Source organism: Hyperolius riggenbachi, chromosome 6 (genome assembly GCF_040937935.1).
Source record: "Hyperolius riggenbachi isolate aHypRig1 chromosome 6, aHypRig1.pri, whole genome shotgun sequence".
Lineage (NCBI taxonomy): Eukaryota > Metazoa > Chordata > Amphibia > Anura > Hyperoliidae > Hyperolius > Hyperolius riggenbachi.
Window position 1 is genome coordinate 33362721 of NC_090651.1, and position 23935 is coordinate 33386655.

General features: G+C 43.9%; 2 protein-coding genes across 5 annotated transcripts in view; one reads left to right on the forward strand and one right to left on the reverse strand.

Moving 5' to 3' along the window:
* The window catches only part of LOC137520767 (cytochrome P450 4B1-like), a 121972-nt gene that overhangs the window by 42624 nt on the left and 55413 nt on the right, over window positions 1-23935 (reverse strand). Inside the window, exon 1 of one of the 4 annotated variants that reach the window (XM_068239107.1) lies at window positions 20884-21203. The exons of 2 other annotated variants lie outside the window; for them this stretch is intronic. Coding sequence is in view for 1 of the 2 variants with exons in the window: in XM_068239104.1 (XP_068095205.1) it covers window positions 4009-4026 (18 nt within the window). In the remaining variant the exon portion in view is untranslated. Of the gene's footprint in view, window positions 1-4008; window positions 4073-20883; window positions 21204-23935 lie in introns of those variants that run through there. One more of the 4 variants, XM_068239104.1, reaches the window with a different exon arrangement.
* Window positions 4390-23935, forward strand: part of LOC137520766 (calcium-activated chloride channel regulator 1-like) — a 49819-nt gene continuing 30273 nt past the window's right edge. The window contains exons 1-6 of the mRNA XM_068239102.1: window positions 4390-4567; window positions 7359-7499; window positions 11302-11452; window positions 12341-12449; window positions 17201-17378; window positions 23065-23289. Of these exons, the coding sequence (XP_068095203.1) occupies window positions 4412-4567; window positions 7359-7499; window positions 11302-11452; window positions 12341-12449; window positions 17201-17378; window positions 23065-23289 (960 nt within the window). The 5' untranslated portion in view covers window positions 4390-4411. The remainder of the gene's footprint in view (window positions 4568-7358; window positions 7500-11301; window positions 11453-12340; window positions 12450-17200; window positions 17379-23064; window positions 23290-23935) is intronic.

The window sequence follows — 23935 nt, forward strand, 5'->3', positions numbered from 1 at the left end:
GTGCCTTTCTTTAACAATTCTAGCTGTATGGATTGGGGCATTATCATCTTGAAAGATGGCATTCCCCTCCGGAAACAGTTCTTGAACCACAGGATGAACTTGGTCGCCCAAAATTCCTAAATAGTCTTGGCTGTTAATTCTTCCATGAAGGGAAATCATAGGCCCGGCAGATTTCCAAAAAATAGCACCCCAGATCGTCACAGAACCCCCGCCATGTTTTACGGTTGGGAGAAGGCAGTCTGGATGAAATGCTTCTTTCATCTGTCTCCAAACGTACACTCGGCCGGAGGTCCGAAATAAGGTAAACGATGATTCGTCAGAGAGAATCACATTTTTCCACTGCTCGAGGGACCAATTCTGGTGGTTTCTACAGTACTCCAAATGCTTTGAAACATTTGTCTTTGAGAGCAGAGGTTTTCTAATTGCAGTTCTTCCATGGAATCCAGATTTGTGCACCTCCTGACGAACAGTTTTTGTGGAAACTGGGTTCTGTAGGTGTTCAGTTCTAGTAATTTTAGGAGACGTGGTCTTGCAAGCTTTTCTAACAATTCAATTTAGAATCCGACGGTCTCTCTCAGACAACTTCGACTTTCGGCCACAACTGTGCTTTGCTGAGAACGTTTTTCCTTCTCTTTTAAAGGCAGTCATTACTTTTGACACAGTGCCTTTTGAAATGCCAAGCATTCGGGCAGTTTCTGTTACAGTAGCGCCTGCCATACGAGCACCAACAATCTGGCCTCTTGTCTGAGAGATCTGCCATTTTTATAAATTATAACCAACTTTTGTGTAAAAATCATTAAAAAACAATTATTTTAATTAAACATATCAAATAACAAAAATAATAAACAAAAAAAAAATAACATATGTCAAGTTTTGATTGCTTAAAACATGTTCAAAGATTATGATGCCGAAATGTTAGGTGTTTCCATTATTTTGTCCAACCCCTGTAGCTCTCAACTATCCCACTTTTGGAGGGACAGTCCCTCTTTGAGAGCTCTGACCCTCTTTCCTCCTCATTGTCCCTCTTTCAGGACTGATGTACAGATCAATGTAAATATATGTGTGAGAAAACGCGGAAAAGCCGCCGCGAGTGTTCTGAGCAAGGCGGCTGATTCTGTGTCCAACGCGGCAGGTTGCGCGCATGGGCCTGCATCTGCTGGCATGACTGAACGCAGAAAAACCGCCGCATGTCCTGGGAACAAGGCGGCGGATTCCGCGTCCGACACGGCAGTTTGCACGCATAGGTCTATATCTGACAGTATGGCGGAACGCGGAGGAACCGCCGCATGCTCTGATAGCGGTGCGGCTGGTTCCGTGCTCAGCACAGCGGTTGGTTTACAGCACAGGTCTGGTGTAGCTGGGACTGATAGTCCACACAGGTTTAGAAGGACGCGCGCGCACGCTGAGAGGCAGAGCCTTTATGACAGCCAGAAGGGAGTCAGCTGACCAAACCGGTCAGCTGACAATTCCAACACTTCCCATTGGTCCAGCACTTAGGGGAGGCGCTGGAGAGCGCCTTGCTATATATACTGGGTGCTGATCATTCTCTGGTTGTCTGCCGTTGCGATCACTACGTGGAAGCACTCAGACCTTTTGTCAGAATTTGTGTTATTCTCTAGATCAGTTCCAGGGTGTTGATGATCACGGACCTCACACCCCAGATTAGGAATTCTGTATATTATCTGTGTGATTACTTTAGACTAGTTCCAGGGTGTTGATGACTAAGGAGCTCACACCCAAAACTAGGAATTAGCTTTACCATCCTGTTATTACTTCAGACTAGTTCCAGGGTGTTGATGATCAAGGAGCTCACACCTTTAGACTAGACAATTGTTGATTATTTGTTATGACCTCCTGTTTTGCTGACCTCTCTTCTGATCTCTGATTTTGTACTTCGCTATATCTGATACTCCGTTGCCAAACCTTGCTTGCCTTAGGATTCCGTATCTATCTCCTTCCTCTGTATCTGATCTGTCTGTCTGTTGCCGACCTGGCTTGTCCGACCTCGAGAACTATCTCCTCTGTTTAGAGATAGTTCACAGATCTGTCAGTGACACTCCACCATTGGTGTCACTCACACTCTGGTCCTTCCCACTCTCAGCCTGACTCCTCCCCTTGTGGAGCCTCAGGCCATTGGAAGGAGCCTGCTCTCTGGGCAGTATCTCTTACTGCTTTGCACCCTCTATACGGGGGCTCTCCTCAAAATATTACTGTTGCACCAAACACTCAGATTTACTCAGGTGTCCAGAGGTTAGGTATATATCTGTATTCTCGGTGATACTGCAGATCACCGGTAATCAGACCCTCTCTGTGTTACACCGATCGTTACAATATGTATTTCATCTATTGAAAAATGTGTTTAATCGTTGCTAAACTTGTAGTGGCTGAATAGTGTACTGGTTAAGGGCACCACCGTTGACATGGGAGACCAGGGTTTGAATCCTGGCTAGGTCAGTTCCTATTTAGTAAGGAGTTCAAGGCAAGACTCCCTAACACTGCAGGGTGGCCTCTTGAGCGCGTCCCAGTGGCTGCAGCTCTTGAGCGCTTTGAGGCCGACAGGAGAAAAACGCTATACAAATGTTTGGATTATTATTATTATAAACTTTATATTCCCATGAATTAAATTGATATATTTCTTATTTCCAAATGTTACTATGGAGGAAAATGAACCAGAATAGAAAGGTGGTTTGAATTATAAAACAACATAATTTTTTCATGAAATCTTTATGGTATGACAGGGGTGTGGTTAGGGGTGTGGCTTAAGTGTCTTTCTTTCTTATCTCAAAAAGTTGGGAGGTATGCTGCCAACTTTAACACTCTTTATGCAGTGCGTTGGGATGCAACATACCGTAATGCTGGGAATAGACGGTTCGTTTCTGCCATCCGTTTCTGCTCTCGATCGTTTTTGCCACTCGATTGAGCTCTCGATTCAGCTCTTGATTCTTATCTTCCACTCGTTTTTTCTTATCTTTTTCCATTCACTTCTATCAGAAAACGAACGGCCAAAGGATCGAAAGGGAGATCGGACATGTCAGAAATGATCTATCGAACCATCTTATCAGCTTAAAAACGAACCGTGTATTTCCAGCATTGTAGTAGACACTGTGAACCTTGCATAGGTGTTAGGTTGCAGTGACATGGTCTGCATTACAGTGCGCCCGATACCTCACACACCTCACACTGCAGAGCGAACACAGTGAATCCAGTGCAGGAGACTTGGGCGCAGCCGGCGCCACCATAGGCCATAATAGGAATTACAGCCATAGCAGCGCACAGGAAGTAACTTCGGCGCCGTCAGAAGATGGAGCTGAAGTTACTTTTATAACACAATAATTCGGCTTCCAGCAGTTGCTGGAAGCTGAATTATTTCATTCCCCCACTATCCATGGCGGCCTGGAGGGGGAATAGTAATATAGTAATTAACACAGCCAGGAACTTGTGCAGAAGCAGGATCAGCCATATACCGGCTGTATCCTGTGCCCAAGTCTCCCGCGCTGATTCCTCTCGTACGCACTGCAAAACCCCACTGTAAACAGAGCCTTAAGGTGGCCACACACCAAACAATTTTTTAAATATCTGTTCAATTTAAGAATTGCAATTAATTTTTCTGACTGATTATAACAATTCAAAAATATGACCAATGTACCACACACCTATGTTCAATTTCCCCAATTATGATAACAATGATTGGAAAATTGCTTGGGTGCGTATATTAATAAATTGACAATCTAATGCACACCATACAATCTTTAGAACAATTGAAGAAAAATGTCCAGCATTGATAAAAATGGAAAAAAAAGGGAAATCCGATCAGATTTTTCAGTCGAATGAAAAAAAAGCTTTCATTGTTTTGGGGAGATCCAATCATATTTATCGAATTGCTGTAAAATCGGATCATTTTATTGTATCGTGTGTGGCCACCTTTACAGAGGCAACTGGGCAATCGCATAAATCTCACATCACATCATAATAACATGCTGATATGCAGCATTTTCAGCGAATACTCACCCATAATACGTCTAACATAAAGCTAGTATGCAGCAAGGGAGTTACGCAGTGGCTGCTTCTGTGAAAGCCTAATCACACAGGTGTCCCACGTCATGAAAACATTTCCTAAGGTTTTATGTTTAGTGCCCTCAGGAATAAACACAGGGTATTTGGGTAAGGCAGCACTCAGTCACCCCAGGCAGTGTCCTGAATTCTATTTTCATGGTCAGATTGTCCTGTTGACTGTTTGACTCAGCCGTAATTGCCAGTATTACAGATGTACCTAATTGCCCAGAATAGCAGCCTCCGCCAATGTGCTGGGGAGATGGAGCCATAAAATTCTATAAAATTCTATGAAAAGTTCCAATAGCATATCAGAAGTGACATATAACTGCCAAGAGACGCAGGGTGAAGGTGACCCAGGATGGCAGCCTGGCCTGTGCTGGCTTTGCTGGGATATCAGATCTTCATCCCCATTCTGAGCGATACGGTGAAAGTGTCTGAAGGGGGCTATGAAGATATCGTGATTGCCATAAATCCAGCGGTGCCTGAAAACCCCACCGTGATTGAAAAAATCCAGGTAAGATCCTTCAATGGTTTGATTAATGCATCCTAGAGAGGCTAGGTGAGCACATAGCAGAAACGCTAGTGTTGCAGAAAACGCTGCGTTTTTGCCACTAATGGAAATCTATGCGTGCGATTTCAAAAATGCTAGTTTTTTTTGCATAATCTTGAAAAACGCATCAAAGATGCACATAATGAAAGTCAATGGAAACGCAATGGTATGTGTTTTCCATGCGTTTCTCTGTGTGTGTCTTTGTTAAAAAAAATTGTTTTGTGATGTCTTTCCGCTTCCTGTTGTCTTCCTATTAATTTGCATAAAATGCAACTGTAAAATCGCAAAACGCTTGAAAAATTAATCTGCGGCAAAACACACAAACTCACCAAAAACGCATTAAACCGCACACAACAATACCATAAAACATGACATAAAATGCAGCCTTTCACGCTTTATGTGTGCACCTAGCCAGAGACTACTATACTTATTTTAAACCATGCCAGTTCCAAGGCGGTCCTGCTGATCTTCACAACTTCAGTAGTGTTTGAATCAAACATCTATACAATAAAATAACATTTGTAAAGCACTTTTTTCCTATAGGACTCAAAGTGCATAGATATGTCTCCAATCAGTATAGGCTGGGCTGTGTTAGAGGGAATAGTCAGGTGTTCCTAAATGCCAGACTAGGTGAGAGTGATATGGAGGCTGCCATATTTATCCTTTAAAACAATACCAGTTGCCTGGCAGTCCTGCTGATCTTGTGTCTCTAATACTTTTAGTCATAGACCCTGAACAAGCATGCAGCAGATCAGGTGCTCTGACTCAACTGACTCCGGTTGTACAGGATTGGCCATATGCATGTTCCAGGGTTATGACATTACTTATGCCAGAAGATCAACAGGGCTGCCAGGCAACTAGCATTGCTCAGAAATAAATAAATATGGCAACCTCCATATCCCTCTCACCTCGGGTTCCCTTTAAATGCTTCCAGGGATGGAGATGTCCTTATTGGGTGTGGCAGGGAGTTCCAAAGTGTAGGGGCAGTATGACATAAGGCTCTGTCTCCAAACTCTGAAACAAGCATGCGGTCAATGCACAATCGTAATATAGTGGGACCAATGTGCGTATTCCTGCTGCAGGAAAAAAGTACCAGCAGTGCTGCTTTTTATCACACAACACACGCAGTTCCTTGTTGCTGACAATTAGATGTTTTCTGAGTAAATATATATATATTTCTTCTAATTAATGTGTTTAACTTTATTCTCATCCTTTCAATTGATATAGTTCTTATTTTTAAATGTTAATAAGAAGGAAAATGAATCAGGATAGAAAGAACCAGTGTCAGTGGCGTAGCAATAGTGGGTGCAGAGGTTGCAACCGCTCAGGGGCCCTTGGGCCAGAGGGACCCTGAGGGGCCCACCCTCAACCACAGTATTAGCTCTATATTGGTCTTGTACTGTTAATAATCACTTCTATAGATGCTTTAAAGAGGAACTGTTGCGAAAATCTTAGAATTTAAAACCACTTAACGACCGCCTAACGCAAATAGGCGTCGGCAGGTCGAAGTGGTGTTACCATGGAAACGGCCGCTTGTCCGAGTGGCCGTTCCACGTCAGTTCACGGAGGGTGTCTCCGTGAACAGCCTGCGAGCCTCCGATCGCGGCTCGCAGGCTAAATGTAAACACGCGAGGAAGACATCCCCACTGTTTACATCATACGGCGCTGCTGCACAGCAGTGCCGTAAAGCAGATCGGCGATCCCTGGTTTCTGATTGGCTGGGGATCGCCGGCATCTGATAGACTGAAGCCTATCAGAGGCGGCGCAGGATGGATCTCCGTCCTGTGCCGCCCATAGCGAAAGGGAGTGGGAGGTAAGGAGACGGAGGGCGGAAATCGCCGCGGAGGGGGGCTTTGAGAAGCCCCCGCTACACACAGCAAGCCGGCGATCAAACCACCTCAGCAGGACATCCCCCAAGTGGGGAAAAAGGGCGGGGGAAGTCTGGTCGCCCTGGCTCAATCATGATCTGTGCTGCGGGCTGGAGAGCCCACGCAGCACAGATCAGGCAAAACACCCCTGGTCCTTAAGTGGTTAAAACACACAAGATTTATACAAATATGCTGACCAGCCTCCCTGCTCACCGTACACTTTTTGGCAGTTGGACGGAGCAACTGCCATTCACTAAGTGCATTTTGAAAATAAAGAAATCCCTGAGAACCCCCCATGAGGAGATGGGCTAGTTCAAAACCACAACCACTATCTACTGTAAGTGACAGCAACATAGGAGAAAAGTAATTCATGGCTCATTTCACTCTAGAAGAAATTTACTTCTTAATTATATATGTTTACATATATGTTGCATAGATTACATAAGATTTTCGCGACAGAGGTCCTTTAAATAGTAGTGATCATTAACAAACTGTTCCCCATCCCCTTATTGCACCTCTGACACTGTGGTTGTCCTTGGCAGGTTTTGGTGCACCATATCAATTATGTATAGAGTGCTTGGGGGACCCCAATGTAAATTAATAATTAATTATAAAACAATATATTATGAAATCTTTATGATATGCCTGACTAGGGGTGTGCCAAGAGCATAATTAGGGGTGTGGCTGGGGGTGTGGTTAGAGGTGTGGCACGGGCATGGCCTAAGTGTCCCTCTTTCTTATCACAAAAAGTTGGGAGGTATGACTAAGCTAGGAATCAGACATGAAATCTGATTGGTTCTTGTGGACTACTAACTATAGTTATATACTCTTTGTCGTTCGTATTGTGTTAGAACTCACTATATTTTTCTGCCTTCTGCTCGTTAAAGCTGATGATAAAGGAAGCTACACAGGACTTGTTTGATGCCACCAAGAAAAGAGTTTTCATTCGAAGCATCAAGATCTTAATTCCCTCAACCTGGTCCCAGCAAGAGCAGTACGGCATTCGCAGCAGAGAGCGATATGAGCAGGTGAGATTCAGACCCCGCCCTATAGAATGGGATAGAATAAAAGCAACTGAACCATTCAAATGTAACCAAGGACTGAACTTCATCCCAATCAATAGCTGATACCCTTTTCTCAGACAGATCTTCAGGTGGGGTCTGTACTTTTGATATTTTGGTGAAAACACTCCCATAGTGTGATGTCAGGACCTAGGTAGTGACAGTTTCCTGCCTGTGATCCTTGTTGCATTGTGGGAAATAACAGCTGTTTCCACCTGCTAAGCAACCAGTATCTCCCTCTGTGCATATGTATATCTATTACAAAAACAACCTTTTAGCCTATCGCATTGTTAGGGGGTATGGTTATTGATAATGACAGGTGGTGCTGTCTGATTATTTACATGTCTGGCAGTAGTAAAGATGATGACCCGAATGCTCATTGTGGATCAAATAACATGAACAAATTACATGGCGAATATTAATCATTTCTTAATCTCTCTAATATTTTGTACTTGTAACTTCCCACTTTGCAATGTATTGATTTATTGTTTTCCCCTTTTCGCCAAATTTCCTCATAAAAATACACAACGCTGACGAGAGCTGCAAAGTATATGTTTGTACACTATTAACCTTCAGATTGCCTTGGGCATTATTGGGTGTTCTGTGTTTTTGCATCCATATGCCGCCTACATCTAAAGGCATTCTAGTACAAAACTACTTCCGCCCGCAGTGGGCATCTATAAGTGGTTTTGTTTCACAATGTTACTGTGTGGCAAACGCCTAAAGAAGTTTAGTACAAAGTGTTGGCTCAGTCCCAATTTCTACTTGGCTTGAGAAATGGAAATAATTCTAAGTTGATGCAAAAGTATGCAAATGTTACTGCAAATCCATGCAGCTTGAAAATAGACCCATCAAATACTTCCTCTGCAAGATTGGATTAGTCCATTTCACATTTTCACATAACTCCCAGCTGTCCATCTTTTTTTTTGGGGGGGGGAGGGGGGGGCAGGGTGTTTACAGTCCCTCTTCTGGAACTGTCCCTCTTTCTTCTTTCTCATTTGTCCCTCTTTCAGGATTGATGTGCAGATCTATATAAATACAGGTAGTCCCCGGTTAACGAACGAGATAGGGACTGTAGGCTCGGTCTTAACCTGAATCCGTTCTTAAAGAGGAACTCCAGTGAAAATAATGTAATAAAAAAAGTGCTTCATTTTTACCATAATTATGTATAAATGATTTAGTCAGTGTTTGCTCATTGTAAAATCTTTCCTCTCCCAGATTCACATTCTGACATGTATTACATGGTGACATTTTTACTGTGGGCAGGTTATGTAGCTGTTTCTAGCTGTTCTGGCCTTGCAGACAGCTCTAAACAGCCATTTCCTGTCTGTGAACATTGTTACATTGTGGCAGTTTGCCCAGAGTACCGTACGGTACCAGAGCCTCTTGTGGGAGGGGTTTCAGCACAAAATCAGTCATACAGCGCCCCCTGATGGTCTGTTTGTGAAAATCATTATATTTCTCATGTAAAAGGGGGTATCAGCTACTGATTGGGATAAAGTTAAATTCTGGGTCGGAGTTTCTCTTTAAGTCAGAACGCTATGCAGTTTCTGCCCCCTTTGCCTCCTATGTGCCCCTCTTTGCTTGTTTTTAGCTCCGCCCAATTTTTGTAACTTGGACACACAGTCACTCAATGACCAAGTTTTTGAGCTTTGGGGTCCTTGGCATCAATAATTTGTATTTTCCCAAGAAATGAAACTGTTTGTGGCTCTGTCCCCTTTTCTGAATTTGAACCCCAATGACCAACTGTACCAGGTTTGAGGCTCGTGCCATTAACAGTAGAAGAATGGCAGCAATTTTAATATTCCCCTTGAAAATCAACAGGTGATTTTGATTGGCTTTTGTAGGCTCCACCCACTTTTCTGAATATTAATCCCAGTCACCCAGTAACCAGCTGTGCAAAGTTTGAGAACCCTGCCATTAACAATGAAGAAAGGCTGCAGATTTTATCCCAGAAAAACATTGACATGAACGGGTGGAGTCTGATTTGCTGTTTGTAGCTCCGCCCAGGTGTGCAGGCGGGAAGCGAGACCCCCAGAACATATCATCCCGGGTAGTAAGGGATCTGTATACCAAGTTTCGTTCAAATCGGTCAAGCTGTTTTTGCAGATCGCGACACACACACACACACGCACACACACACACGCACACACACACGATTTATATATATATATATATATATATATATATATATATATATATATATATATATATATATATATATATATATATATACATTCCCTAAAAAGGATTTACAATGATGCTGACCAGCCTTGCTGCTCGCTACACAGTTTTATGGCAGTTGGACAGAGCAACTACTACCATTCACTAAGTGCTTTTGAAAATAAATAAATCCCTGAGAATCCCCCAATGAAGAGATGGACTAGTCAGATTCTGTAAGTGAGAGCAACAGAGGAGAAAAGTAATTTATGGCTCATTTTACTCTGGAAAAAAAACGTACTTCTTATGTGTCTATGTTTGCACATACTTTACATTTTACAATTTTTCACCATAGTGACCCTTAAAGTAATGTAGATTTGGGCAAGACCTTTAAGACATTTAATAAACACAATACAAACATGCAGTATCTCACAAAAGTGAGTACATCTCTGACATTTTTGTAAATATTTTATGATATCTTTTCATGGGACAAAACTGAAGATATGACACTTGTAAAGCAGTCAGTGTACAGCTTGTATAACAGTGTAAATTTACTGTCCCATCAAAATAACTCAACACACAGCCATTAACCTCCTGAGCGGTATGGACGAGCTCAGCTCGTCCATCACCGCCGGAGGCTGCCGCTCAGGCCCTGCTGGGCCGATTTTTATCAAATAAAGTGCAGCACACGCAGCCGGCACTTTGCCAGCCGCGTGTGCTGCCTGATCGCCGCCGCTCTGCGGCGATTCGCCGCGAGCAGCGGCGAAAGAGGGCCCCCCTAGCCGCCTGAGCCCTGCGCAGCCGGAACAAAAAGTTCCGGCCAGCGCTAAGGGCTGGATCGGAGGCGGCTGACGTCAGGACGTCGGCTGACGTCCATGACGTCACTCCGCTCGTCGCCATGGCGACGATCTAAGCAAAACAAGGAAGGCCGCTCATTGCGGCCTTCCTTGTTTATTATGGGCGCCGGAGGCGATCGGAAGAACGCCTCCGGAGCGCCCTCTAGTGGGCTTTCATGCAGCCAACTTTTTAATTAAAAAAAAACCCTCCCGCAGCCTCCCTGGCGATCTCAATAGAACGCCGAGGAGGTTAATATCAAAACCGCTGGCAACAAAAGTGAGTACACCCCTAAGTGATGTAAAATGTCACTTTGATCTAAAGAGGCTGATACTATTACATATTTCTTTCCTTTTAAACAATGCAGATTGCTGTCCTGCTGATCCACTACCTCTAGTACTCTTACCCACAGACCCTGAACAAGCATGCAGATCAGATGTTTCTGACTGAAGTCTGACTGGATAAGCTGCATGCTTGTTTCAGGTGTGTGATTCAAGACAGACAAGACAAGACAAATAACATTTATATCGCACTTTTCTCCTGGCGGACTCAAAGCGCCAGAGCTGCAGCCACTAGGGCGCGCTCTGTAGGCAGTAGCAGTGTTAGGGAAACTTGCCTAAGGTCTCCTACTGAATATGTGCACTATTCAGACACTACTGCAGCCACAGAGATCAGCAGGAAAGCCAGGCAACTGGTATTGTTTTAAAGGAAGTACGCTTCCCACTTCAGGTTCCCTTTAACAGTCAACATCCAGATTTGTTTTCTAAATTTTCAGGCGCAAGTTATAATTGCCGACACATACCTGGACATTGGCGACAGTCCTTACACTAAGCAACATGGAGGCTGCGGTGAAAAGGGGCGATATATTCATCTGACGCCAAACTTCCTGTTAGATGAAGGACTGATCTCGGTTTATGGATCCCTTGGTAAATATAACACTCATATATGTTTTAGCTGTATTTTCCACACACCCAAATACTGTTCATCTTATCCAGATACTCCGGGACTGTCCTCTCTGTTACATTAAAGGAGAACTCTACATTTTTCTTTCCCTGGCCTTTGATGTGGCCTAGATCCACTGTTATGGAGTCTACTGCAGGAAATAGAGGTGATGTAAGCTGTGCGCAAGGGAAAGGTATCAAAGAATTTTGTGTACCATCTAAGGCCAGATTTGTTGTCAGCTTTCATTTAACTCCTCTTCCATGTGCAGCCCCTCTTCCAGGAGGCCGCAATAGCAGCATAGGGGGCGATATACAGGCTGGGAAAGCGAACAATCACTCGCGTTCCCATGCCTGTCGGCCGGTGACGGCGAGACCGGAAGTGTTTGCCGGCGGGTCCTGGACCATCGGAGCGGGGCTGCGAGGGCACCGATCGTCTGCAGGGGGCTGAGGGAAGCCCCAGGTGAGTTAATCTCATTTTTTTCCCTTGGCTTTAGGTTCACTTTAGTGGCATCATGGAACTACACAAACACTGGTGCACATGACAGGTGGTGGGCCCTGGGCTCTACCACCACCTGGGACCCCCAAGCCCACATGTGACACTAAAGGGGGAGCGCAGATGTGCCCCATTCCTCACACCACCAGGGGAATCACCCACAAATGCCCCTGATTGCTGAATGCCAAGCACAAGAGGAACAAATGCTCATTCTCATACAGCCTGTCAGCTAATAAAGATGCACAACGTGTGTCTGTAGTACCAGCTCTAGCAGAGGCTGCACAGATTCGGCCATAGACAAGAGAGAAAAAACTTGTGGCGACCCTACCTGTTTGTCTGAATCTGTCATGTGTGTCACTTTATCGATTTCACATTTTCAGGGAAAGTGTTTGTCCATGAATGGGCTCATCTACGCTGGGGAGTTTTTGAGGAGTACAGCAGTGATCAGCCCTTCTACATATCTGCAAATATGGAAGTCCAGGCCACAAGGTAGGTGTATATACTGGATATATATACTGTGTGTACATATATATATATATATATATATATATATATATATATATATATATATATATATATATGTAGGGGTGTTGCTAGCCCCAAAGATCAGTGGCACATGTCCCTGATCTATTCTGGGGTGCCATGGATGTCCCTCAGGCAGAGTAGAGGCACCACAGCACCCAGCATGACACCACAGCACCCAAAATGGCATTTCAGCACCCAGCGTGCTCCTTACCCCCCATTGCTGTGTGCTGTGGTGCCATGGTGGGGACTATGGTGCCTCTGTGGGAATATTGGGTGCTGTGATGCCATTCTAGGTGCCGTGATGCCTTTATAGGGTATGCAGGGAGCTGTGGTTCTTCTATGGGGAGATGCTCGGAGTTGTGGTGCCTGAATGGGAGGCCCGAGGTAGCATGGGAGAGGGTCCACTAGAAGGTCATGGAATGCTATGGGGGGACTGGCAGCAGGCCAGCTTGCCTATCAGAAAGTCAGACCAGCCAGCACAGAAGCCAGGTAACTGCCTAGTTATGTTTAAGTGACACTGCCTATTTATGTGATTTTTCTGTATTCTTTGTGTGTTAATGGGGGGCTTCATCCAACATTTTGCTATACAGGCCTACTCCGACCACTGTTAAGTTCATGTAAATTTGACTCCACCCATGACCACACCCAGATTCCTGTGTATGGCCACACCCATTTTTTGGCTGGAGTGTCCAATAGTGCCCCGGATCTCTTGGGATCCTAGCATCACCCCTGTATGTACAGGGAGTGCAGAATTATTATGCAAATGATATTTTGACCACATCATCCTCTTTATCCATGTTGTCTTACTCCAAACTGTATAGGCTCGAAAGCCTACTACCAATTAAACATATTAGGTGATGTGCATCTCTGTAATGAGAAGGGGTGTGGTCTAATGACATCAACACCCTATATCAGGTGTGCATAATTATTAGGCAACTTCCTTTCCTTTGGCAAAATGGGTTACAAGAAGGACTTGACAGGCTCAGAAAAGTAAAAAATAGTGAGATATCTTGCAAAGGGATGCAGCACTCTTAAAATTGCAAAGCTTCTGAAGCGTGATCATCGAACAATCAATCGTTTCATTCAAAATAGTCAACAGGGTCGCAAGAAGCGTGTGGAAAAGCCAAGGCGCTAAATAACTGCCCACGAACTGAGAAAAGTCAAGCGTGCAGCTGCCAAGATGCCACTTGCCACCAGTTTGGCCATATTTCAGAGCTGCAACATCACTGGAGTGCCCAAAAGCACAAGGTGTGCAATACTCAGAAACATGGCCAAGGTAAGAAAGGCTGAAAGACGACCACCACTGAACAAGACACACAAACTGAAACGTCAAGACTGGGCCAAGAAATATCTCAAGACTGATTTTTCTAAGGTTTTATCGACTGATGAAATGAGAGTGAGTCTTGATGGGCCAGATGGATGGGCCCGTGGCTGGATTGGTAAAGGGCAGAGAGCTCCAGTCCGACTCAGACGCCAGCAAGGTGGAGGTGGAGTACTGGTTTGGGTTGTTATCATCAAAGATGAGCTTGTGGGACCTTTTCGGGTTGAGGGTGGAGTCAAGCTCAACTCCCAGTCCTACTGCCAGTTTCTGGAAGACACCTTCTTCAAGCAGTGGTACAGGAAGAAGTCCGCATCCTTCAAGAAAAACATGATTTTCATGCAGGACAATGCTCCATCACACGCGTCCAAGTACTCCACAGCGTGGCTGGCAAGAAAGGGTATAAAAGAAGAAAAACTAATGACATGGCCTCCTTGTTCACCTGATCTGAACCCCATTGAGAACCTGTGGTCCATCATAAAATGTGAGATTTACAAGGAGGGAAAACAGTACACCTCTCTGAACAGTGTCTGGGAGGCTGTGGTTGCTGCTGCACGCAATGTTGATGGTGAACAGATCAAAACACTGACAGAATCCATGGATGGCAGGCTTTTGAGTATCCTTGCAAAGAAAGGTGGCTATATTGGTCACTGATTTGTTTTTGTTTTGTTTTTGAATGTCAGAAATGTATATTTGTGGATGTTGAGATGTTATATTGGTTTCACTGGTAAAAATAAATAATTGAAATGGGAATATATTTGTTTTTTGTTAAGTTGCCTAATAATTATGCACAGTAATAGTCACCTGCACACACAGATAACCCCCTAAAATAGCTAAAACCAAAAACAAACTAAAAACCACTTTCAAAAATATTCAGCTTTGATATTAATGAGTTTTTTGGGTTCATTGAGAACATGGTTGTTGTTCAATAATAAAAATATTCCTCAAAAATACAAATTGCCTAATAATTCTGCACTCCCTGTATGTATATTATTTTGTAGGCAAATTATATTCAATCTCCAGGCACAAATCTAAGAATACAGGCGTGTAGCCTAGTAATGAAAGTATTTGTGTTTTAACTTTTGGTGTAAAATGACACTTTAGATACCCCTTTTACGGGCCCATAATGCCTCAAAAAGGGTACCCAGTGGTGTAGCAATAGGAGATGCAGAGGTGACCACACCAGGGTCCTTGAGCCAGAGGGCCTCCGAGTATTAACACTTTATTGATCCTGTGCTGTTAATGACCATCTGAATCAAGCAAACTGTTCCCCTTCCCTGCTTATCCCCTCTAATACTGTGGCGCCCCTTCGCAGATTTGGACGCAGCATATGAATTGTTATATCTAGAGTGCTTGGGGGTGCCTAATGTAAAACCTGCACCGGGGCCCACAGCTCCTTAGCTACGCCACTGAGGGTACCCAGAGCAGGATCATCCACCAGGCAACCTAGGCAGGTGCTTGGGGCCTCTCTTCACTTCAGCTTACTACAAGGACTGCAAAAGGGCCTTAAATCTACTACCTTGCATAGGGCCTTATTACATCTTAATCCATCTCTGGGCTAAATAAAATACCTTCCATGTGTCACATCATACATGTACAATGCGTAGCCTATCACAAGTTTTGTAGCTCCAAGCAGCCACTTGTTCAGGGGCATAAGATTGCAATTCAAGGTTCATGACAATGGAGATAAAACCATAGTATCTATAATCCAATATATTAACCAGTTCGGCCTATCTGGACGAGTTTCCTCGTCCAGATAGGCACTGCTGCTTTCCCTGCTTGGTGCGTGCGATTGGGCGCGCGCCCCCCGATCAGTGAATGGGAATATAATTCCCATTCACCGATCTAACTTCCCCGCAGAAATACCGATGCTTTCTCCAGAGAGGGCAGTATTTCTGCCCCCAGGAAAGTTTTCCCCAGCATTTTAGTTCCTGGATGCAAGATCGTTCGCATCCAGGACTTTTTTCACTGTGGCCATCTTTTGGCCAAATAGTAAACTGCACCCACATACATTTTTGATTAAAAAAAAATATAATTTTACATTTAAAATTAGCAGTTTCCCTCCCACACCAAAAACTACCCACATACACTTTTTTTTATAAAAAAAAAAAAAAAAAAATACTACAAAAAAAAACAAAAACAACATAAATAGTTACCCAAGGGTCTGAACTTTTTAATTATGCATGTCAAGAGAATATGTTATTATATTATTTAAAATTATAAGCTTATAAATAGTGATGGACGCAAATTGAAAAAATGCACCTTTATTTCTAAATGAAATATCGGCACCATAAATTGTGATAGGGACATCGTTTAAACGGTGTAATAACCGGGACAGATGGGCAAATAAAATACATGCATTTTAATTACGGTAGCGTATATTAATTTCAAACTATAATGGCCAAAAACTGAGAAACAATGATTTTTTTCAGTTTTTTTCTTATTCTTCCTGTTAAAATGCATTTACAGTAAAGTGGCTCTTAGCAAAATGTACCCCCCAAAGAAAGCCTAATTGGTGGCGGAAAAAACAAGATATAGATCAATTCATTGTGATAAGTGGCAATAAAGTTATAGGCGAATGAATGGGAGGTGAACGTTGCTCGGATGCATGAGATTTTCAGCACTGCGGCGCTGAACCGGTTAATATAATCACATAAGGCTATTGAGAACCCTGAGATCATACCTCTATATGACATACATGTCAAACTCTGGCCCATGGGCCTGATCTGGCCCCAGAGCCATCACATTTGGTTCTCAAGCGGTTTCTCTGCTGTGCATTATGTTTGGACCACTCTAGACCCCCAGGGAAGTCATATGGTGGGAGGGGGAGGAGGAAAGCACTAAAACAGGGAACTGTCTAGGGGAGGGAGGGGGTCACTAGACACCAGAGAACTATATAAGGGAGAGAGGTTGAGGGTCACTAGACACCAGAGAACTATATAATGCTGGATACACACGTTGCGTTTCCGCGTTCGATGCGGCGTTCGATTCGCGTCGATTCGATTATTTCCGAGCATTTCCGAGCGCATTTCGATTATTTTTAGGTCGAATGCCATGTAAAGTATGGCAAATCGACCTAACGATCCATCGACCTGCGAATCGGACATGTTGGAAATAATCGAATCGACGCGAATCGAACGCCGCATCGACGCGGAAACGCAACGTGTGTATCCAGCATAAGGGAGAGAGGTTGAGGGTCACTAGACACCAGAGAACTATATAAGGGAGAGAGGTTGAGGGTCACTAGACACCAGAGAACTATATAAGGGAGAGAGGTTGAGGGTCACTAGACACCAGGGAAGGGAACTTGGTCCCAGAGTTCAATTCCGGCCCACTTTGTACTGTATTTGAATTTGACACCCCTGCTCTATAATAAAAGATGTATTTCACCCCGCAGGTGTACAGCAAGCATTAGCGGTATTTACCGAGTCCCACATCAAGCTGAAGAGTCCTGTGTGACCATTCCCTGTAAGCTGGATCCGGACACTGGGCTGTATGGGCCTAGTTGTGCCTTCTTCCCGGAGAGAAACCAGAATGCTGCTGAATCTATCATGTATTACCCGGCTCTGCAGTCTGTGAGTACCAGGACAGTGCATAGTTCTCAGCATCATTGCTTTACATTGCCAAACAGGATAATATCATTAACAATCCAACAATGCTATGGGTGAAGCAAACAAAGAACGTTGTGTTGGTCAGTGAACTTAGTAGTAGCAGTGGAGCATTGTGCCGTGTTAGCCATCCGCAGGGGCGTCGCTAGCCCAAAAGATCAGTGGCACGTGCCCCGGATCTATTCTGGGGTGCCCCGGATGACCCCCAGGCAGAGTCAGCTGTGCTTGGAGCTGTGGTGCATCAATCGGGGGTATGCTGGGTGCTGTGGTGCTTCTATGTGGGCATACTGGGTGCCGTGGTGCCATGCTGGGCGCTGTGATGCCTTTATGGGGCATGCTGGGAGTTGTGGTTCTTCTATGGGGGCATACTGGGAGTTTTGGTGCCTTAATGGGAGCCCAGTCAGAGCATGGGAGGGGGTTCATTAGAAGGTCAGGAAATGCTATGGGGGAACTGCCAGGTAACCTGGTGGTAGGCCCAGCAGAAAGCCAGACCAGCCAGCACGTAAGCCAGGTAACTCTGCCTACTTATGTGATATGCTGCATTTTCTTTTTTGTATTAATGGAGAGGGGGCTTCATCCAACATTTTGCTGGGTAGGTCTACTTAGGCCGCTGTTAAGTTCATGTAAATTTGGCTCCATGACCACACCCAAATCCTGGTGTGTGGCCACACCCATTTTCCAGCTGGAGTCAGTGAAGTGCCCAAAAAGGCCCCGGTTCTCTTAGGATCCTAGCAACGCCACTGGCCATCCGTAGAAGAAAGAGGTTTGGAATCATTTATTGGCTAACTAAGAAGAAAAGGAATTGAGGCTGATGAAGGCTGCCCACCCAAAACCTTACTGTACTCCTTTTCTTCTTAGTTAGCCAAAAAATGTTATCATCCTCATTAAACTTAATAATGGCAAAAACTGATGCAAGAAGTTTGCTTATTTCCTCTCTAGGGATCTAAAGCCTGCTACACACCTTCAATCTTGATTGGTCAGTGGCTGACCAATTTTACCACCTCCATGTAGTATGAGAGTTTACATTCACACTCTGCTCATAGTATTCACAATCTGCTAGCCCTCATGCTATATGGAGTTGGTAAAATTGGCCAATCAAAATTGAATTAGTGTACCAGGCTTAAAGAAGAACTTTATCGAAAGATAGCAGTAGGGGGCAGAAAAGAAATCAATACATTGGAACGTTAAAGGATACCTGAAGTGACACGCGACATGATGAGATAGACATGTGTTTGTTCAGTGAAGTAAAGATGATGACCTGCAGGCTCAGGGTGCATCAAACAACATGAAAGTATTACACCATTACACGGTGGGATTCAATCATTTCTTTATCCATTTTTTAACTTTTAAAGGATACCCGAAGTGACATGATGAGATAGACATGTGTATGTACAGTGCCTAGCACACAAATAACTAAGCTGTGTTCCTTTTTTTGATTAAATATCAGGTATGTAAGTGACTGACTCAGTCGTGACACAGACAGGAAGTGACTACAGTGTGACCCTCACTGATAAGAAATTCCCCTTTTTACCTCTTTCTTGCTCTCAGAAGCCATTTTCTGCTAGGAAAGTGTTTTATAGTTGGAATTTCTTATCAGTGAGGGTCACACTGTAGCAAGGTTGCCAACCCAATTTCACATTTTTCCTGGACAAAATGGTAAAAAAATCTGGACACCCCAAGTTTTGGACGGACAGGGGGTGGAGTCAGGGGCGGGGTCACTAGCGGGCTTTTTACAGCTTCTTGTGAATTTCAGGAGGAAAGAAATATAGCTGAACAGGTCATTACTGCTTTAAGGGGAACTGAAGTAAGAGGTATACGAAGGCTGCCATATTTATTTCCTTTTAATCAATACCAGTTGCCTGGCAGCCCTGCTGGTCTATTTCTCTGCAGTAGTATCTGAATAACACCAGAAACAAGCATGCAGCTAGTCTTGTCAGATCTGACTTTAAAGTCTGAAACACCTGATCTGCTGCATGCTTGTTCAGGGGCTATGGCTAATAGTATTAGAGGCAGAGGATCAGCAGGGCTGCCAGGCAACTGGTATTGCTTAAAAGGAAATAAACATGGCAACCTCCATATACCTCTCTCTTCAGTTCCCCTATAAGGCTCAAGTGAAGCAGCCCACGTGAACTGGGAAGAATTGTTTCCCCATAAAAGAAGCATGATGTCAGAGCTATATAAATACATAATAATAATAATATGGTAGGACATTAGACTATGACTATGGTAGGATAAGATTGTGAGCTCCTCTGAGGACAGTCAGTGACATGACTATGTACTCTGTAATGTGCTGCAGAAGATATCAGTGCTATATAAATACATAATAATATGGTAGGACATTACACTATGACTATGGTAGGATTAGACTGTGAGCTCAGAGGACAGTCAGTGACATGACTATGTACTCTGTAATGTTCTGCAGTAGGTGTCAGTGCTGTATAAATACATAATAATAATATGGTAGGACATAGACTATGACCATGGTAGACATTAGATTGTGAGCTCCTCAGAGGACAGTCAGTGACATGACTATGTACTCTGTAAAGTGCTGCAGAAGATGTCAGTGCTATGTAAATACATAATAATATGGATGAGATTTAAAATAGGAGTACAGCGCACAATAATCATATGTAGTAATAATCCATGATGCTTGTTAAAGTATACAAATGACAGTGCAAATTAAAGCAATTGCCAAGCAATCCTGGGCATATCATAAACCGTAGCTCAAACCCTTGTAGAAGGAGCAAGGTATATATTACACAAATGTGCAGGTAAACCAGACAGTGTAGATACCAAAGTGTGCAATTAACCAAGTAATGTGCAAACATCAATAAAAGTGCTAAGTGCCTGAGGTACAGTAGATATAAATCAAATGAGGAGAGGTGCTGACAAAGTGGAGAATGCTGAGGTACAGGAAAAAATACAGAGAGTAAAACGTGAATCAAAATAAAGCCACCGCAAAAGGGTGGACAGCGTGTAGCTGACTGTGAATAAAGGCTATTAACGTGGACAGAGGAATCCAGTGTAAGAACAATGAGGTATGAAAAGGTGGAGTTTACCAGAATGATCAGAGATGAGATACGCAACTCATAAATTGTCACACATACTGGCCTCACCACATAGTACCTGGCTCTGTCTGGCTGCTGTTAGTATTTATTACTTGTTTACTAGATAAAAAGTAAGAATCAATTTTTAATTGTATGCCCGACAGTTACACTTTAAGGCTAGTAAAAAAAAATCCTGGAACTCCAAGATGCACACTTACTATCATATCTAGTGTTAGCAATTGTATGGGAATTTACAACCAGAAATAACTTGCTCCCATTCCCCTGGGATTTTATAAAGCACTGAATTAGAGTGGTGAAATTCAATTTGCCTTTTTTTTTTTCTTTTTACTGCAGACACTAGATGTAGCAGGGTCTGAACTACAACTTTGAACAGAGCTAATACGATTCATAAAGCTATAAATTACCTGAAAGTAATTAAGTAACAAGTTTTAGTCTGGCTAGGAGTCTCCCAAGGAACTCCCAAGGAACAGATGCCTGGTTACCGTTATGAGGTACAGAATGATCTCTAAGCTGATAGTAGGGTGTTATCAGCTTCTGCCTGTCACAGTCACCGCTGCTGACACACGTGACTCCTGTGCTGAGATCTGGATGCACAGCTGCTCTGGGGGAGAGGCGCTTAGAAGACGGGTGAATTTGAAGCTGAACAGAGCACGCTGATCTTTTTCTCTCCCCACTACAGCTGCTGCTAGTGATGGGTCGTTCGCGAACGAGCCGGCTCTAAGAGCCGGCTCTTTGAAGTGAATCAGAGGAGCCGATGCTCACTCTGAGAAGAGCCGATGCCTCAGCCGCCCCTTTTAGCTCTGCTTTGCTCCGTAATAAAGGGCGCTGAGGCATTCTGGGAGATGTAGTCCTCCTCTTGCAGCTTGTAGGAGTGTTTGGGGCTGAGCAGAGCAGTAGCAGGAGGGATTGCCTCAGTCAGAGAAGTAGTCTGGAGTTGGCATGGAGACGGGGGCGGGGCTTTTAATCCGATTTTGAGTGGTGTCTAGTGATATTTAATTAAGAGGCGATTCAGATCCGTAAGAGCCGGCTCTTTAATGGGAGCCGATTCAGAAGAGCCGATTCTCTGAGAAGAGCCGGAATTCCCATCACTAGCTGCTGCTGAGCTGTTTCCTGGACGGGGTTGTAAGGGGCGGGCTTGCTGGCTGCCTGTCTCTCATTGGCTGGAGAGAGGCACCAGCGTGAGAATCAGGGCTACTGATTGGAGGGCGGCAGGGAAGGCGGAAATAGAAGCCTGAGGCTTCTTACAGACTTGTCATTCAGGACCAGGTTGCCTGTGTAACCGCGGTGATCGCGGCTCTTGACATTTTAGACGGACGCTGGTCCTGAAGTACGGACAACTACGGACAGGGGAAATTTCCTGTCTGTAGTACGGACTGCCCGTACTTTCACGGACGGTTGGCAACCCTGCACTGTAGTCACTTCCTGTCTGAGTCAGGACTGAGTCATCCACATACATACCTGATATTTAACTCTTTCAGGCAGAGAAAGAAAAAAAAGAACACAGCCTAGTTATTTGTGTGCTAGGCACTGTACATACACACGTCTATCTCATCATGTCACTTCGGGTATCCTTTAAAAGTTAAAAAATGGATAAAGAAATGATTGAATCCCACCGTGTAATGGTGTAATACTTTCATGTTGTTTGATAAACCCTGAGCCTGCAGGTCATCATCTTTACTGCTGGCAGACATGGAGAAAAAAAAGCAGACAGCACCAACTGGCATTATCTATCAACACACCCGCTAACAATGTGAGGCAGTTGGAAACAGACGTTATATCCCATAAAGTTCACAGATAGCAAACTGTCAGGACCTTGACCATGACATCACACTGTGGGAGGGGTCCCCTGATGATCTATTTGAGAAAAGGTAAAGATTTCTGGAGGAAAATCCTTTGCTATTAGCTACAGATTGGGAAGAAAAGTTCAATCCTTGGTTCCTCTTTAAAAAGGGTGCTACACTGTCACCATCTTGTGGTCCTTGGTATTATTGCAATATGTCTTTTTTCCCTAGTTTTTCTATCAGCATGCAGTGTATACTGTAGTTAGTATTGAACAATATAAAGAGAAAAAAAACGAGAGCCCAATATAGTGTAGTATGTATTGGATCAAAAGGGGGGGATATGGTAGGTAAGTATTATACTCACAAACATGGGTTACCGCTCAGGCAACCACTGTATAGGCAGGTGGGGAGATTAGACCTGTCCCCACTCAGGATTAAGATGTCGCTCTCTGAAGAAGGAAAAAAGGGTTTGTCACCCTTCCACCCAGGGTGGATAACTTGACTGATAGATGTACAAAGGCGCCAACAGAGTAAAAGATATTTAAAAAGTTTAAAACATTCGGGTGGCGGTGGTGGACCGGCCACTCAAAAATGGACTTGAGGCTGTCACTTGAGATACAAACAATTTATTCACATACTCCACGAACAATATCGCAACGCGTTTCACGGGCAAGATCCCGCTTCATCAGGCTTTCAACAATGGGAGTATCACACTCGTACAGGTCCAATATACGCTTTGCACCTCTGTGAATGTGAGCCTCACCTGTAAGAATACATTTCAAAAATATTCTTCCTTTTTCTCAGATCTCTGGATTCTGTTCGGACATCACTCACAATATGGAAGCTCCCACCATGCAGAACCGTATGTGTAACTGTCGCAGTACATGGGAAATCATTGAGAAATCCAGTGACATCACTCTGACCCCTCCCACGGACGACATCGCCATTCCAGAACCGGTCATCTCCATCCTGCGCTACAGAGACCGAGTGATCACTCTGCTGCTAGATGTATCTGGCAGCATGGCCGGGGTATGAGCTACCACTGCTTTATTATTAAAGTGGGATAAAACTCTGACATAACATTCAATAAAAATGTGATTTCCTACTTTTTATTACCCGACAGTTACCATATTTGATTTTGTACACAAGTAATATAATTTGTTTACAAATTACAAGTTCCTAAAGTACAGTTTATCTGTTTTGAAAGCTGCGATTGCATTTTATTGCATAGCTGCTGTATTTATATATTAATATCTATCTAGTGATCGCTTCTCAACTGCGCATAGGAGTAGAGGGAGCTCAATTTCATCACTACTACTAATGTTTACTAAATGTATCTGACAAAGAAATGTAAAAAAAAGGTAATGTTATCAACTCTTCGGATTAGGCCAGAAGCTGTCAAGAGTGGGTGTTTTGTAAGATACCGACTCATGTAGTTTTGTTGAAACTTTCCCAAGTTTAATCATAATTTAGAAAATTACATTTTTTGTGAATGATGAATTGAATTTGTCCCTGCTTAAAGAGACTCTGTAACAACAAAAACCTCCCCTGGGGGGTACTCACCTCGGGTGGGGGAAGCCTCCGGAATCCTAATGAGGCTTCTCACGCCGTCCTCTGTCCCACGGGGGTCTCGCTGCAGCCCTCCGAACAGCCGGCGACAGAGCCGACTGTAGCT